The sequence below is a fragment of the Odontesthes bonariensis genome, chromosome 16, assembly GCF_027942865.1.
Source record: "Odontesthes bonariensis isolate fOdoBon6 chromosome 16, fOdoBon6.hap1, whole genome shotgun sequence".
NCBI classification, from domain to species: domain Eukaryota; kingdom Metazoa; phylum Chordata; class Actinopteri; order Atheriniformes; family Atherinopsidae; genus Odontesthes; species Odontesthes bonariensis.
In genome coordinates, this window is record NC_134521.1 from 14,580,750 (window position 1) to 14,597,825 (window position 17,076).

At 39.3% G+C, this 17,076-nt stretch overlaps 1 protein-coding gene across 1 annotated transcript; it reads left to right on the top strand.

Annotated features, from left to right (window-relative positions):
- The first annotated feature begins 1,323 nt into the window (after positions 1 to 1,323).
- On the top strand, positions 1,324 to 14,416 carry kcnk4b (potassium channel, subfamily K, member 4b). The gene is made up of 8 exons (XM_075487191.1): positions 1,324 to 1,431; positions 2,727 to 2,856; positions 3,151 to 3,427; positions 8,569 to 8,683; positions 8,810 to 8,970; positions 9,067 to 9,253; positions 12,876 to 13,018; positions 13,152 to 14,416. The coding sequence occupies exons 3-8, from the start codon at positions 3,239 to 3,241 to the stop codon at positions 13,758 to 13,760; spliced, it is 1,404 nt and encodes a 467-aa protein (XP_075343306.1). The 5' UTR covers positions 1,324 to 1,431; positions 2,727 to 2,856; positions 3,151 to 3,238; the 3' UTR covers positions 13,761 to 14,416.
- Positions 14,417 to 17,076: the final 2,660 nt, after the last annotated feature.

Genomic DNA, 17,076 nt, shown 5'->3' on the forward strand with positions numbered 1-17,076 from the left:
TTCTGAATTTACATATCCGATCGACAAGCAAATGGCATTTCTGGTCAGATAAAATTTTACTAAAAAACTCAGTTCCCTGCGTATCTTGAGTAAATGAGGTTTTGGGCTCCTCAGCCTACGTTTCGCATGTTCATTGTTGCTTTGTGTAATGAACATGTGCAGGAAACCATACAGCAATGGCGCATATACACCATATTTTTCTGATGTTTTCATAGGCCTTGATTGCCTTAACATCACATTTAGTGACTCTCATTCATTTTGTGTCCACTCAAACAAATTGTTCAGTTTCACCTCAACACAAACTACTGTTGTGGTTCTGAAGTCTTCATCGAAGAAGAATCAGTTCACTATGCATGTTCAGAATCTTATTCTCTTGTATTTTTGATGTGTAGATTATGTAGACATTATTGCTTCCTATTGGTCTGGGAGGATTATTTCAACATATGCAGGAATTTCTATATTCTTGCTTGGACAAGTATTTTTTTCAATCATTTTTTTTCATTTAATAAATGTTTGCTCATGTCTTTACCTGGTTCGCTCCCGTGTCTGAGTCTGCATTTGGGTCTGCTCCACCAGCAGTGTTACACACAACTGTATGATATGTAAGTTAAACTTGCATACTTACATTTAATCCTCTGTTTGTACTGTTTACTGATATTTGTGGGGACCAGCAATTAACATAAAGCATTCACTTGCTCTTTAAGACCAACCTTTGTCCAATTCTAACCCTAAAAACTAAAGAGTCCTTTAAACTTGCACATTTCTTCCTACAACACTGTCTGACCCCACAAGTGCCGTGTTCTCTTGGTTTTCAAATAAAGTTAATCAAGTAGACACACAAAAGGTGTAGCTGCATCTCTTACTTGTAAGGAAGATGGGATAATGAGAGCTGGGTGAAGTGTGGCTGAGCTGACATCTCCCTGCAGAGTCAGCAAATGAATACCAATCAAACCCGACTACTCTCAGAAATCGATCTCACGGCAAACTAATCGCTATGCAAATGTATGACCACTACTGTTTTACTTTGCGCATACATCTTAACACTACCTCACATGAAAGAAATTAATTAATTATTGAATAAAATGACAGAACAAAGAACCTGATACACAAGGCTGCAGTATGCCTTCGAGTGAAGGTCCATCTTTGATCTTTATTTGCTGTAAAGAGAAAAAAAAAAAGGGCAAAACTTGTGTCCAGCTTCACCACATTCCCCACCTTTATCTGTGCTCTCTCTTTAATTCACGCTCCCTCACTCTCTACATAAAGTCTGTTTGATTGAGTACCTTTTCCTCTCTTGTCCGCTCAGCACAAACCTCCCTCCTCACACCCGCTCATGCTCACACACACTCGCTGCACACGGCTGCCTGAACTCATGGGGAACTCTGCATGAGGGGACTGCTGCTCTGGATTCTTATGATCCTTTTGACTGAGGTAAGCGCCTGTGTGTTGGACTGTCTGGACCATTGGTCAGTGCCATGAATCTTATGGATCCGGAGGGACTCTAAGTGGTGGTAAAGGAGGCTCATTATAGATGGTTGTGTTTCTCCTGCTGCCGCAGCACTGTTGGCACTTAATGCAATGCATATTACAGTTTCCTTGTGTCAAGTGTCCTGCAGTCTGAGACGGATATGCATACAGGCAAACAGGCAAACAGGACATGGTTGGCTGCTCATGTATCTTGTTTAGTCCATGATGAACAAAGTGTCAGTTTTGGATTAAAATATGCAGCATTAATGTATTTAAGTTATTCTTTAAGAAGTCTTTGGACCAGTCTTTTCATTCTGTATTTTATTTACGCCAAGTACATGTTGTATTTGTTCCATTTTTATGGTTGTTATGCAAATTGATTAAACGTATCCAAGAAGAGAGTATCTGATGTAATTTTAAGTTAATATCAGTGTTAGTTTTCATATCTTGCCAACTTTTGGTTGAGACGTGTTCAATTCTGTAAGTGGACTGTCCCTTTGTGCGTCCCCAGCAGCTGTAAAACTGTTTGAAGTGCAAGTCTATATTTTGCTGTCACACTGTGACAGTTTATTGCTCTAATTTTGGATTGAGACCAGCAGATCTGCTGACTAAAGATCTGCAATCTTCAAACTTTAGAGGATTGGAGCTTGTTTTTTCTTTTTCCTGGCATACAGTGGGGTTTTACTAAATTAATTGCAAATGTCAGGCCTACCAGTCCAAATAATAAAAATCCTCACCTGTTAAATCATTTCTGAACTTCCCGGACAATGACACATCTATCAGTTTATTAACTCTATTGCTAAAGGTGGATCAGTGCAAAGCCACAGGCTCCAGTTTCAGATTCAATAAATGAGAAAGTCTTTTTTCATTTGAGCTGATAATGACTAACATCATCTTCCCAAACATGTGTTTTAGAATATTTCTCCTCCAGCTACTGATCAGAATCATCTAAAGAGGTGTCATCCTCATCTATCCAGAGCTGAGATGCCCCTTTTTTTTCAACCAATGTTTGGTTTTTCACAAACTAAAGCCTTCAATAGAGCATGTTTTTGTATGAAAACCCAAAATGTATGATGTCCAAGAAGAAAAACAACATGATGTGAGTGTCTGTGCCTGAGAGCTCCACCTTGTTGTAGATTATCATTAATTATCCTCATCATTGACAGCTCTAAGTTTTTAAGAGTGTAAGGATTTTGCCATTGTTGATTTAAATTCTGTGAGGTTGAACTGTATGAAAAACTGTCTGTGGTCCTGTCTAGTGTCCCCTTCTGTAGAGTGTGAGGGGGACGGGTTTCCCAGTGATTACGGATCCAGTGACTCCATCATCAGAGCTGGTGCAAAGAGAGACTGGGAAAGAGGAAGGCGTGGGCAGCTGAGGCGTATTGACAGGTGAGCTCAGCTATTGTGGTTGCATCTTTCTGTGTATTCATGGATAATTTATGTTTTATAGACAATCATGCAAACATGCATCTGTTTGAATTGTTGGGCAGATCTGATGATAAGCTTTTTATCTTGGATGTTGCATTTTCTGTGTCAGCAGTGCGGTGAGGCCGGAGTCGATTTAATGTCTGGTGCAGCCAACATAATAGTCCATCTGCTGTAGGCGCATGTACAGCTCGTGTCGCTGTCAGGCTCTGTGGTCAGTATAAAACCTGTCTGCCTATGTTATTGCTGATGTTTCAGCTGCAGCAGCTGGGATCACGGCCACTCTAATACTGAGGCTGGCCAACAGAAGGAGCAGCCTGCATTCGGACTGAGCGGAGGTGCAGCCATGCGCTGCTCCACCCTGCTTGCCATCTTTACTGGAGTGATTCTCTACTTGGTGCTGGGAGCTGTAGTGTTCCGCGCCCTGGAGGCTCCACGAGAAGAGAGCAAGCACATGATTCTCCAAGACAGGCGCCAGGACTTCCTTTTGAACTTCTCCTGCGTAGACTCGGAAAACCTGCAGGCTCTTATAGAGGTACAGCTGTACCCGTCACTGTTTAAATTCAAATGTTTGAAAAGTTTCCCATTCCTCACCTACAATTGTCGAGTGGATTGAGCATCAATCTTTTAATCTATCCCACTCATTTCTGATTTGTGTTATTTGAAGCAGTGGTTCTCTGCCTTTTGGGCTCCTAAACCCTCAAAATTAAGTTCATAATGTTTAATCACATCATATTGTTTAATTGATTATCATATATATATATGTTTGTATGTATATATAATATTGATGATTTTGTGGCACTTTTCTAAGCCATGTTTAATGACTCCTTCTAGCTGTTGTTAATTTGAATGAGACCACTTTTCCAGAAAAAAATAATAACTTATGTTGAGTTATAATTACATATTAAGCAATACTACAATACCATGAAATGGATTTGTTTCTGTTTTAGTCTACATGTAAAACACTGTCTTCTGGCCTTTCAGTTACTGAGTGAAGCACCTGCCAGCTGGCAGCCACAGGTTGTCGTTACTTTTACACAAACAAACTCCAAACAGGAGCTGAATCTTTGTAAATGACAACTTCTTGTTGCTAAAAATACTGATAAAAGAACAGATACTGACAGATAATCGGCTTTCATTTAAAATTCTGTGTTCACTAGGAACTCACTTGACTGTTTGAATGTAACTCGCCATGCTTTGAATAGGTTCTGTGGTTTCTCTGGATGACCTCTCAGGTTTGTGCAGCATGGTCAGTGCAGCTTGTTGGTGACCCGATAACAGGTGCGATCTGAGCAGCTATGCAAGGATGGCTCTGCTCAAGCGTTTCAGCGCATGAAAGTTGACCCATGCATGAGCTGAGCGGTACGATGGGGGTTTGGCAACTGTGTTGTGATCCTGAGATGCCTGTCCTCGCTCCAGAGTGAACACCCTAAATTACTGTTTTAGCTTCAAAGGGATCTAAAGATGCAGCAGCTGACATTTTCAAAAAGGTTCAAGCAGGACAAGGACAAGAGAGAAGGACAAAAGAGAAGCAAACAGAGCTTACCTTTGGTCATGAAAGGCAGATTTATTTGTTTGTGGATCATTTTAAAAAACAATTCCTCACTATCTATGAGTTTCATTTCGTTCTTTGTTAGATTGCTTTAAGTGCTGTCTTTGTCATCTGGGATTTCCATTCTAGTTATCTCAATTAAAAATGAAGGCTTGACATACTTGGTCATTGTTAAGTTCTATGCAACCATCCAATATAAAAATGTGCAAACAGCAAATCAGAATCATTTGATGGGAACCGGTGTAGTTAAGAGAAAAAGAAAGGTTTTCCTTGTTTTAGACAGCAAGTTTGTCCTGTTGATTTTGACAACGAACAAGAGGTTGCAGCTGTAACTGAGCTGTATTCTTGTAACACTGTAAATGCAAATATGTCCTGGGCCAGATCAAAGGACAGCTCAACCACGTCACATGCGTAGGTGGATAACCCCTCTCTGATTCTCCTTTTCTTGTCTGAGGTCTGAAAAATAAACGATTTGGCGTAAACCAGAGTCTAAATGCGCAGGATGCACAGAAAACCTCCTGATCTTCCTTTGTGTAGATTTCTGCTGCAGCAGTGAGCACAACAGTTCTGAGCGCAGCAGCAAAGCTTCAGGTCCATCCGGTTGCTCCTAAAAGCCTCCTTTTACAACCGAGCCAGAATATTAAAAGTTGCAGCTTGTCACAATAATCAATAGAGAAAAAATTAATTATATCATCAGTAAATATGTTTCTACTTGTATCTAATTGCTTTTCTTACTCAATTGTTGTTCTTTTTTTTAGCTCAACTGAATTAATGATATCCATTTGAGCAGCAGATCCTTCTGCTCAGGAGAATGGAACCATAAAAGGCACATTCAGAGGACGATAAAGAGGAAGAAAATGGAGGAATCAGTACTTGTCGATGTTATTTTGAGAGAATTTTGAGGGTATACATTTGAGAAATGGAGGATCATACTAATATGCTAATAGGGGAAGAATTAGCCTCAAAGAGGCAAAAGCATGACATAATCGCAAATGAAGACTAAAGGTCTTCAGAGTGATGCTAAGATTTCCTTTTTTTATATATACAGGTAGATACAGGCTAAGACATGTTTGTTAGCCATTAGTTTGACACAGACAAATCTGAAACATGATAAAACTATGGTTTGTACCAAAGGTTGAGTGGCTACAGTCTGAACGACATCACCAAGGCTTAGATATCTGAATATAATTGAGTAATTTTTAGAAACATTGACTTATTATGACTTGTTATGACGTCCCCTTTGTTGGTTATCATCGATGATTCTGTGTGACATACATTACATTTTTTTATTTGTATTTAAAGTGGTCACAAGAGGTCACTGGAGTTTTTTTTTTAATTATTCGTTCTTAGAAGTTGCTTTAGCTAACAGATGCTAATGGGCTATCAGATATCTTTTCTTTTTTTTTTTTTTTTTTACCAGCAGTGATAGTGAAGCCAATATTTTTTTAGAAAAATGTGCCACTGGTTATTTTGTCCACAGAAGCATCAAACAACATATTCACAGCTGTTAAAATATATAACAAGGTAACTTCAGGGTTATGTAGCTGCGGTCAAAATGAAGGTTATGTCAAGGATGGGTGTGGTCTAACCCATACTTAGCATAGCCTGTTCATAATAGATGGGTCTGAAATAGGAAGCTAATGTAGAAGAGTCTAAATACAGTACGATAACGGTTGCTGAGGACAAGAAAAAAGCATGACGTATTCTCTTTGTTTATAGAATTTTTTTCATGTGATTTTGTTGTAATTGGATAGATTTTCATCTTCCTTCATCAGTGTGCTCGTGTTCCCCTTTGAAAATAATTCCGTAATTAAGTAAATGTTAGTCTTCAAAAGGACTTACTTTTCTACAATCTGACAGACAATGTCTTCAGCTCCCCCTTCAAAATAAGTTCACTTCATACTCAAAAGTAGAATGGTTGTTTTTTACATCAATGAATGTGACAGCAGAAATGTCCCTGCTTGCAACAAACAGTTTTCATTCCCAGGACATCAAATACTGCCGTTTTGTGTGTCTCCGAAGCCCTTTTCACACTGGTTTAAACACCTGCTAACATCTGGCGTTTCTTAATACAGTGTGAAAGTGTTTGATAGATACTCAGTGCTGGGTCAAATGACTCTGCAGTAGTCGTGGGTTTTTATAGGCTGCAGCTCAGCACAACATTGATGGGAACGCAACACCCGGGAGGCTCACATTCTCTTTCAAGAATCACACATTTAGCAACTGTAACGTCTGACATTTAAGCTCTGAAACTGACAGCAACAACTCTGAGACAAAGGGAGACAAGACTGATCAATTTTTTCATCAACACAGCTGGCAGTTTATTCTGCTGTGTGGGGCTGGGGTCTGTAGTCCATCAAAATTAGTGAATTAGTCTGATTATCTCAGAGTTGTGATTGCAGCCTGTAGGATACAGATAAAGAATACCTGGGAAGTAGAAATATAATGGAATAGTAAGTTATAGCCCTCAGATATAAGGCTAAACAAGCCAATGGTAATAGAAAAGGATTTAACTGGCTTGTTTTAACGGCTGCTCACGTGTCATGTGATGCATGAGGCATCCGAGGACCCTCGTACAGGCAAAGGCAACCGCAAACCGAGCTAACATAAGTATGAAATCTTTATTCATAAACAAGTCACAAGTTTCTCAAAAGATGGGTTTTACTTGCTGTTTGTTTGGTTTAAGAACTCACAATTGTTTGGATGGATTAGGTTTATGCATTAAAAGTACCAAAATGACAGAGTTAGATTAAGGTGAGATAATGGTTGGGTTTTTAATACATTAAACCAGCACGGCTGAGTAATGATATGGACATACAGTATGTGTCCAACTATTTTTATCTGTTGTGATAACAACTGACAGTAAAGTTAATTCAAGAACACTTCTAAAAGTACATGAACTATTACAATACAGTACAATACACTTGACAACAGCTTACAACAACTGAACTAATCTTATTTATGCCTGAGCAGCGCTCAGATGTTGGTCCTTGCCTGGTGTCAGTATTGTGGATCTGGTTTCACTGAGCCAAATGTCAGATGTTTCAACAAGTCTTCATTTTAGTCAAAGCAATCTGCTGCTGCAATCTGATCGAACAGCATTTCAATGCAGCGTTTTCTACACATGCACATTAAGGTTATTGTTTGTATATGTATTTTGCTTTTTTTGCTTGTTTGTGTAAACATTCTTTTTACTGCATGACCAAATGTTTAGAGATTAACTAGATTATGGTCACTGGTATCAGTGCACAGACAGAAATGAACAACTAAATTAATATAGTGGTATTCAAAATCACTGTGTACAAAACTGAATGAACGTAGCCTGTAAAACATAGAAAAGAAAAAAGATATCTTGTGTAGGGTATTCAACAACACAAACTTTGTTCACACAGTGTGAAAGCAACATGTAAGCTAAAACAGTCCACTTTAACAGTTCATGTAGCTCATGCACTTCCACTGACAAGAAAAAACACAGAATAGATAACTATCTGGGTTTTGATATCACCTCTTTTCCTCTTCTGTTGGATGTTTTTGATAGACGACACCAAGTGGCTTTAGCATCCTCATTTTGAATGCTTGCTGAGCTAAATCCAATTTGTTACAGTAGTGCTCTCCTGTAAATGGTGCCCTGGACGATCGCCTATATCAATTGAAGGAAAGACCAGCACTTACTCCAGTTGTTGTACAAATGAAATTCAAAATCATTAGAAGTTCAGTTATTTTCAGGCAGACATACTTCGGTGTGGTGTCACACTCACAAACAGCAGAAAGCAGACACAGGCATGTCTGTAGAATCAAAAGTGCTAATCTATTGGAATTAATGATGGCTTCAGACATCATGTTATTTCCTAACCTAATCATGCTCAGGTTTATTTTAGAGTAATACAGATAAATGGGTCAGCTCATCAGTGCTGGCAGTGGTTAATGGAATTTTGATCTTAATCATGTGATTGTGACAATGTTTTCCATACTATGTCAGAAATAAACATGTATTTATGTATAATTTTGAGATCCCTAATTTCTGTATTTCATATTCTCTCTTTTTATTGTTCATTTAAATATCAGTTGCTCTGCGGTTTCATATGATAATCATTACCTTCTTCTTCTCCTCTGTCTCATTTCAGGAGGTGGTGGCAGCTGTCGGTGCAGGTGTGGATGCCACAGGCAACAGCACCTATGTCACCAGTTGGGATTTAGCCAGTGCCTTTTTTTTCTCAGGAACCATCATCACTACAATCGGTGGGTGTCCATAAGAACATCCAAGACCACAAAATAAATTGATGGTGTATTTTTGATAGAAATCTCTATAAGTCTTCTTGTTTCTTTTAATCGACTGTTCTGCCACCCCTGGCTCGGCTCTCCCAGGTTTTGGAAACATCTCCCCCAAGACAGAAGGAGGACAGCTGTTCTGCATTTGTTATGCCTTAGTGGGAATCCCAATGTTTGGTATTCTGCTCGCTGGAGTGGGAGACCATCTGGGTACTGGGCTGAGGAAAGCTGTTGCCAAAATAGAGACTCTCTTCTTGGTCAGACCCTTAAATTGAGATTTAAATATTCGCTTTAACTGTATCTGGTTTACTGTTTATTTCTCATCACACTGTCTTGTTTCACCTTCCTGACAGAAATGGCGGGTTAGTCCCACAATTGTACGCGTGATCTCAGCCGTCCTGTCCATCCTGCTGGGTTGTTTGCTCTTTATTGCAGTACCTATCCTGGTTTTCCAAGAGGTGGAGAAGTGGACCCTCCTGGAATCTGCCTACTTTGTGGTTATTACCCTGACCACAGTGGGCTTTGGCGACTATGTTGCAGGTATACAACCGCTCATCAATCACCCACATTTTAGTGTGGCTTGAAACACATTGACTCTCAAAGAGATAAAGTGGAAACTGTGGCACCTTTTTCATAGGGAGTGACTCCACTATTAGATAATGAGAAGATTGAAATAAGAGAATCTATCGGTCAATTTTAAGTCAAGATGTTTGGTTATAAAACATGTATATTCTGTACCTATTTTAATATTCTGTAAAGAAAACATAATAATCATTATAATGGACATTTTAGCAGGAAGTACACTGAGACAAGCAAAGCACTACTTGCAAAGCTCTCAAGGGCATCACTAGTCGCCAAGTTATGTTTTAGAATGGAGGTTATGTAGAAAAACATGTAATTTCTGGCATTTTTTGGCATTCAAATCCTATGACTGCCAAAATTTTCAGCCAGATGACAAAAATGCCTTTCCTGCCCAGTCTTGTGACAAAGCGTGAAATAGTCACAAACCAGAAAACTTTGTATTCGTGCTGATTAAATCAATTTTTTTTCTCGCCACCCTGCACAACTTTCAAATAATATATTAAGGACATTTGTGCAGCATGTTTTCTGTTTAGCTGACAGAGCAGTTGGAAATCCAGCAAAAGGATGTTTTTATGAGATACATTATTACATTGTATGTTGTAATGCAAGCCATGGTGTTTTTGTAACCTTAACCATCTTCTTTTTAATATCCATTCTAAGCCAAGTAGTTTGTAATGGGTAAAATGACAACGAAAGTGCAAAAAACAGCAACTGAATGCAAGAATCTCTCAATCTCAGCTCTTCCACGCAACAGTCGTGAGTGTAACACCATCTTCCAACCTCACTGACCTCCAAACGCGGACTTTCTCAACTCTTAAATCTAAATCAGCAGTTGATATGTGTTTACTTCACAAGCTTCTACGACTCTTAATTATTGAATGCAGTCATTTAGGTGTGCAGTGGCATGAAAAAAAAACCAGCAAAATCATGTAACACGTGAAAATCAACGCATGCTGATGATTTTCCAAATTGTGATGGCTGCTCTGGCTTCACATTATTGATGAGCCTCGTTAATGTAACCTAATCTGTCATATTCACATTTCAAACTTTTATTAAAGTTTATTAAAGTGATATGTGCTTGTGCCTGGGGGCATTATTTGATATATAATTATATTTTTTCATAAAGGTATGGCTTTAAGGCTTCCATTTGCTTGATTAATTGGAGACAGATCAGAGCATGTAGTTAACCCAAGTTATTAATAGATTTAAACACTAAGGCACTTACATTCCTGACTCTGCATAGACATACTAACCCATAAAACTGTTTTAGGGAACCAGAGCAACAGACACAAACCATACAACTGCAATTCATACCTGACAGTTGCATGAGAAGAGAGGGAGAGACTGCCAAAAGAGCTGCTGACTGGATTCCTCTGAGCAGCATACATGGGAATAAATGACAACATGTTAAAAATACAAATGCTGCTGTGCTATGCTGCCTGCTCTGTTCTGTCTGTCCATTCACAGTCAGTGTTCTTAAGTTCCAACACTTCAATGCGATTGATCATAAACTTGCCTCAAATCATTACTCTTCTCCCTCTAACTTAAGACGTGGCACTTACTGGACCGTCTCACTTTAGGTTTCTAAAAGAAAATAAACAAAGGTTCATTTTTAACGTGTTAAAAGGAAAACATAAATGTAGATCATTTGGGTTTTTTAAATCATCCATTCAAGCTGGTTATATAATAATCAGTTGGGTAAATGCAATTTTATCATGTCTAACATTTCCATCTAAGTAAATGTATCATGAACACCTTAGCCATTTGTTGGTAAAATATCATAAAATTATGAATGGACTAATACATTTTTTTGGTTATATCCATCTGGTTTCAGTTAGATGGGATTTCATTCATTCAACAAGACTGACAACAAGTAACCCAAAGTACTCATTCATAAAGGATTGTGTGTAACTCACACTGAATTGTTTCAAACATAGTAGGCTTCAGGTGAGAAAGTGTTTGGATTGAATAAAAGGAAAATCAGTTAACATGATGTTCTACCAACAGATGTTTTGAGGTGTCCATTTAGCATAATCAAGAAAGACTAATTGTACATTAGTCTGTGCTACAACCTCAAGGGTGGCTGTAGCTTAGGAGGTTGATTACTTATAAGATGACTGGCTCAATCCCCATCTGCTAGTTCACATGATGGGATATCTCCTCCTATCTTCCTCCTTAAACATGCATGTTAGGTTAATTCCATCCATCCATTTTCTATACCCGCTTAATCCAATTTAGGCTCGCGGGAGGCTGGAGCCTATCCCAGCTGTCATAGGGCGAGAGGCAGGGCAGACTCTGGACAGGTATGTTAGGTTAATTGGTGTCTCTAAATTTATCCTAGGAGTGAGTGTGAGTGTGGATGGTTGTTTGTCTCGTTTGTGTCTATGTGGCCCTGTGATGGACTGGTGACCTGTGTACCCCCCCCCCCATGCACTTATACATGAGAAAGAGAGAAGGAGGGAAAAGTTGCAGCCATCTAATGAGACTCTAAATGTTTTTGTACAGCAAAAACAAGGGAAAATCCCACTTTTACTGAACAATGGTGCAGGTTGTTAATTACACAGTTATTATGATGATAATTATGATCCAGCGGGGCTGGAAATCAAAGTCGTAAACTGTGGTATTTCGGCCCCCGGGCACTCCAGAGCAGTTTCAGGTCAGGAAGAATGTGTATAATAAAAGTCAATGTACTTTAAAAAATGAGTTGGAATTAGTTAATCAGTGTTGCTTTAACTGCTTTAACAAAATAAATATTTGTGTGATGGTTTCATTATGCAAACTGATATCATGTTTGATACTCTTTAAGTAAAGCAGTCAAACAGTGCAATAGAACATTATATCCCTCAGAATTGAGTTCACTATAGTTTCAAAACAGTAAAGTAGACAGTAAAAAGGAAGTCTCATTTCCGTGGTTTGCCTTGACTTACAAACTAATGAATCATCCTCTTCCCTTCTGCATGGAGGGATAAGCAAGAGGTGTATTTTTGAGGCAGTTGCAGTTGTACGACACCATAAAAAGCCTACAGGAGATTTTTTAATTTTTTTAAGGGGAAGCTATTTCAACACCACTTATAATGTAGACAGTTTGTCATCGATGGACATGCTTTAATATAAGATCCAACCAGGCATTTTTGTGTAATTGGTTAGCAGGGGAGCTGCAACCTATCCCAGCTGTTATAGGGCAAGAGGCAGTTTTATAAGCTATATTATTATTACTTACATTCAGTTAAACCTTACCCTGGAATGATCATTGTTCGCCTGCACAACTAAAATCAACCATATGTTGCGTTTTGTTTTTCGATAAGTATTGGCTTTTTAAATATTTTTTACTTTTGTGTCGACCTAATTTATCTGCAGATAAATTAGCTGGTATAACTTAATTAGTCATCCATAGATATAACTTGCATTATGTTCACTTTGCACGATGTCTTTAATTATTCAAGAGGATTTTCATGTGAGAGATTAATTATTAATTGTATTATCTGCTTCACACTACGTCCCATTTTAACAGTTTTTTACTCCAAAGAGATGGATAGATGGATAGCCTTTACCCATTACCTCTGCATACTTTGTGTTAAAGGGGATTCTGGAGCTGCAGGGAGTGAGCACTGGTACAAGCCTCTGGTGTGGTTCTGGATCCTGCTGGGTCTTGCATACTTTGCATCTATCCTGACAATGGTCGCGAACTGGCTCCGTGTTCTATCCAAAAAAACCAGAGCTGAGGTAAATCCTGTCCCGTTTTGTCAGTTTGATCTTGAGTCTTGAGTTACACAGAGTGAAAATAATCCCTACCAGAACAACCACAGATGTATAATCTGAAGACAAATATCATCAAACATTTATGCCTCTCTTTTAGATGGAGGAACTGCGAGCTCACGCCACTGACTGGACTCAGAACATCCAGAATATGTCTGTGGACTTTCGCATTCCAGGAAAAATTGATGACCCCTTCAAAAAGCGGCGGCGAAAGCGCCGCCACGGCCCTCGCAGTCATGGTCACAGTGTATCAGCTACTGGGGCCCCTGAGGGGACAGAAGAGCAGCGTCAGAGTCAAACAGAGTCTGGATCTTACTCCTCTACTTCTTCCTCCTCTAACGGATCAGAATCTGAATCAGAAACAGACTCCCAGGCCACTCAGTCGGAGCGAGTTGCTGAGGATAAAACTGCCGAGCCTAAAAAGGAGGAGACTCCTCCAGATCCCCACTTGTCTCAGCCTCTGGATTACTTTGGGGAGAACCTCGCCTTTATTGATGAGTCCTCAGATGCTCAGAGTGTTAAACTACATTTGGATCCTCTGCTCGATCATACACAACCCAACTCTCGTCAGGCAAAGAGGAGACGCCACAGACGGCATATTCATCAAAGAAGCCCCAAAATCAACAGCTCCAACAATAACCAGAAGCAGCCCAATGGAAACCCTAAACCAGTTCAAGATCTGCCACAAAAGCCTAAGACTTACACTTAGAAAAGAAAGCCATATCAATTTGTGAATACATAAGATACACTGAGTATTGTTGATAGAGGTCTCAGTCATGTCTTTGTGTGAATGTGCTTCTTAATGCAGACAATTAGGATGAAAACACAATGCTGAAGCCTTACAGCCATTTGTGTTTGCACTATATATTTCCTCTAAGCATGTGAGTGTGTATGCCTCAGCCAGAGATGACGGAATTCTTTGATGTCATTCTTCCCATTACTTTGTGAGGAGTTACTGCTCTCTCCTGGGCTAAGACTGTACTGCATCAGTGTGTCAAGATTATCCACCTTTTACAAATCCAGGTCGTACAGTCGTCATGTCTGACACAGTTACTCTTGAATCCTACCAACAATTAAACGGGTACCAAACACGCTCTTAAATGTACATTTTTGGTATGTTACATTTTTTTTTTAAACTACCATGTGTAACCACGATATTTGCCTTTTGACTGCCAAGTGCATTAATCCTTCTACACTGCATATGCATAATAAAGAGCTTGAAAGAATGTTATAGTTATCCCAAGCTTTTCTAAAAAAAAAACCTGATCTCTAAGCAAGGTGCTCTAAGAATGACACATTCTGACGCTGGATATAGACAACATTTCCATCAGACATCCCACATCATTGATTACAATTTTGTCCACAATAAGCACTAAAAATAAAGATCTAGCAACAAAATAGTTTGCTAACATCATTCTGCATTTCTCTGTCTCTTTTCCTGGTGCCCTCTTGGGTTTATGTCAACAACCAAGGCAAGACAAGGCAGACATTTTCCAGGACACAATAAAGAAAATAACATTGCAGCTGAAGTACTATGAAACTACGCTGTCGGGCAAAAAAGACAAAAGAAGTCGCCACCCGGATCTAACTAATCAAGGATCACTTAAATGTTAGTAGAATGTATTTAATAATGAGAGTAAGAGTATTTCCATGCTCACAATGGGAAGAGAACTCCAAGTATTTTGACTGCTTTGGTAAAACACACTTACCAATGCGTCTAATCGAGAAAACAAAGGCTTCAGTTTGCTAGGGAGTATCAAGATTTAGACTCTGGAGCAATGGAAGAAGGTCTTGTGGTCAGATGAGTCCAGATTTACTCTGTTCCAGAGTGACGGGTGTATCAGAGTGAAACGAGAGGTGGATTAAGTGCAGCACCCATCATGATTTGTGTGGACCATACAAGCCTGCGGGGGCATTGTTATGATCTAGGGGTTCATAAAAAAAAAACGTGAGGTCAGCTGACTACCTGAAGATACTGAACACCCAAGTTTTTCCATCACTAGATTCTTTCTTCCCTGGAGGTATGGGCATATTCCAAAGTGACAATTCCAGGCTCAAATATAGTTGGTGGTTCAAGGAGCACGAGATGTCATTTTCACACGAATTGACTACCAAAGCTTAATCTTAACCACATTGAGGATGTCTGAGATGTGCAGGGGAGACTTCATGCAGTGGTTCGATTCTTCCATCATCAACAAGATCTTGGTGAAATATCACCCCGACTTTGGATGGAATTTAATGTTGTGGCTTTTTAAAAATAAAAATGTAAACATGCAGTTTTCACAGAGCCCATCAGTCCCACCGAGGATATGAAGATCATCTGCGGACAAGAACATTTTTCGTTTTCATATCAAATATCATTACTTCACTGTAAATCTCCCGGCTACACCTCTTGCTGATAGTGGAAGCCTCTTAGGAGAAAACCAGATGAAGAAACTTTACTATTTAACAAAAGTCATCGCAGCTCATTGATGCTTTTAATTTGCAGGTTACAAAGAAAAGGACATTTCCAGCTTTAAAAAAAAAAACAGACAAACAAACAAAAAAACCTGAAATGGGGAAATTTGTATTTAGCAGCAGAGTAAAGTGTTGCATTCTTTGTATGGTGAGGATGCATCACAGTCTGGAGACTTCCTATCGACCAGAGAATGAATATGATGTAAAATCAGCAAAAAGCAGACATACAGTGGAGGTACTCCATCAGAGCACTTTAGGTTGGCAATTTGTCCCTTTAGCTTGTGCTGGAGCTCTGCAGGTGATCCACGTATACGGTAAGTGATACTCTGCTGGAAACCCTAGCTTTTTTCAATCTGAAACCACCACCAAGGACAAACAGTGCAGCAGCAGCCTGGCTCCAGGTCACATGTTCTTATTTTTTATTTATTTTCTTACTTAAACAACAGAATATTATAAGGTGAAAAATATATGTGATTTAATCTATACTTAGGCTACCCTCTTCCTTCACAAAGTCAATGATGAGTTTTTTTCTCTTCAAGCACCACCAGCAGATGGCAGACACATTCAACGTCCAAGATCCAGCTCCATACATCTGTGTTCTTTGACTGAAATTCAAATTTATCACTGTTTGTGTATTTGCAAGCAGATTCCATATTTCCTCATTTGATAGAAAAAAATATGGAATCTGCCTTTTGTTTCGCCATAAGGCTTTCACGGAGAGAAGACAAAACGTTTCAAAGGAGATGAAACACTGAGCGCTAACGTGGCTTTTGGAAATTTGACACTTTCCTTAAGGATATGCCCAAAGAAAAGGCAGCGATCTGGCTTTGCAATCAGGAAATCTGTAGGGGGAGATGATGTGCAACAGCAGTGGGTGACCTTTTACTGGAGGACACACACTCAGCTGCTATAACGTCATCCACACAGCCACTGCAGCCTCCATGTGCTGCCACTAGAGGACGAATAGTGGGCGGCGTTTGTAGTGCTGAGGCACACTCCTGACCTGGATTCAAGGGGAAAATCCTCTTTAAATTTGTATCAGAATCTGTTATTTCTACATTACTGCACATGTCCACGGACATAGGCTGCAGTCTTTGTGTCATTTTCAGATGAATCATGAAGCTGCTCCATCATGGAAACATTTAAAAACATTTACCAATGGATGCTCTTCGCTCAGCTGGATATCAAATATTCCAAACAAAACCTCCAAACAGCAAAATTGTTAGTTAACATCAACAACTCAAGGTTACCTGATCTCAGTTTAGGGAAAAAGAATTATTCATATTTGTAGACACTTACCTTATGGATAATTAGAGCAACATAACAGACATACAGAAGCATTAAGCTTCTGTTAAAAAGAGGAAATGCTCTCCTGTGAACCTTTTATTTGTACTCAGGGTTGATGCTGTCTGGTCCTTCTGCTGCACCAAGCAAAACTGACTGAAGATCAGGATGCTGAATCCCTCAAACCCCCCTATTTTTAGCAGGGATAATGGTAATAAACGAGGGTGTTTGGAATACAGGTGAAGATTGTTTTCTACCAGTTGTGTAATACATGACTCATTGAT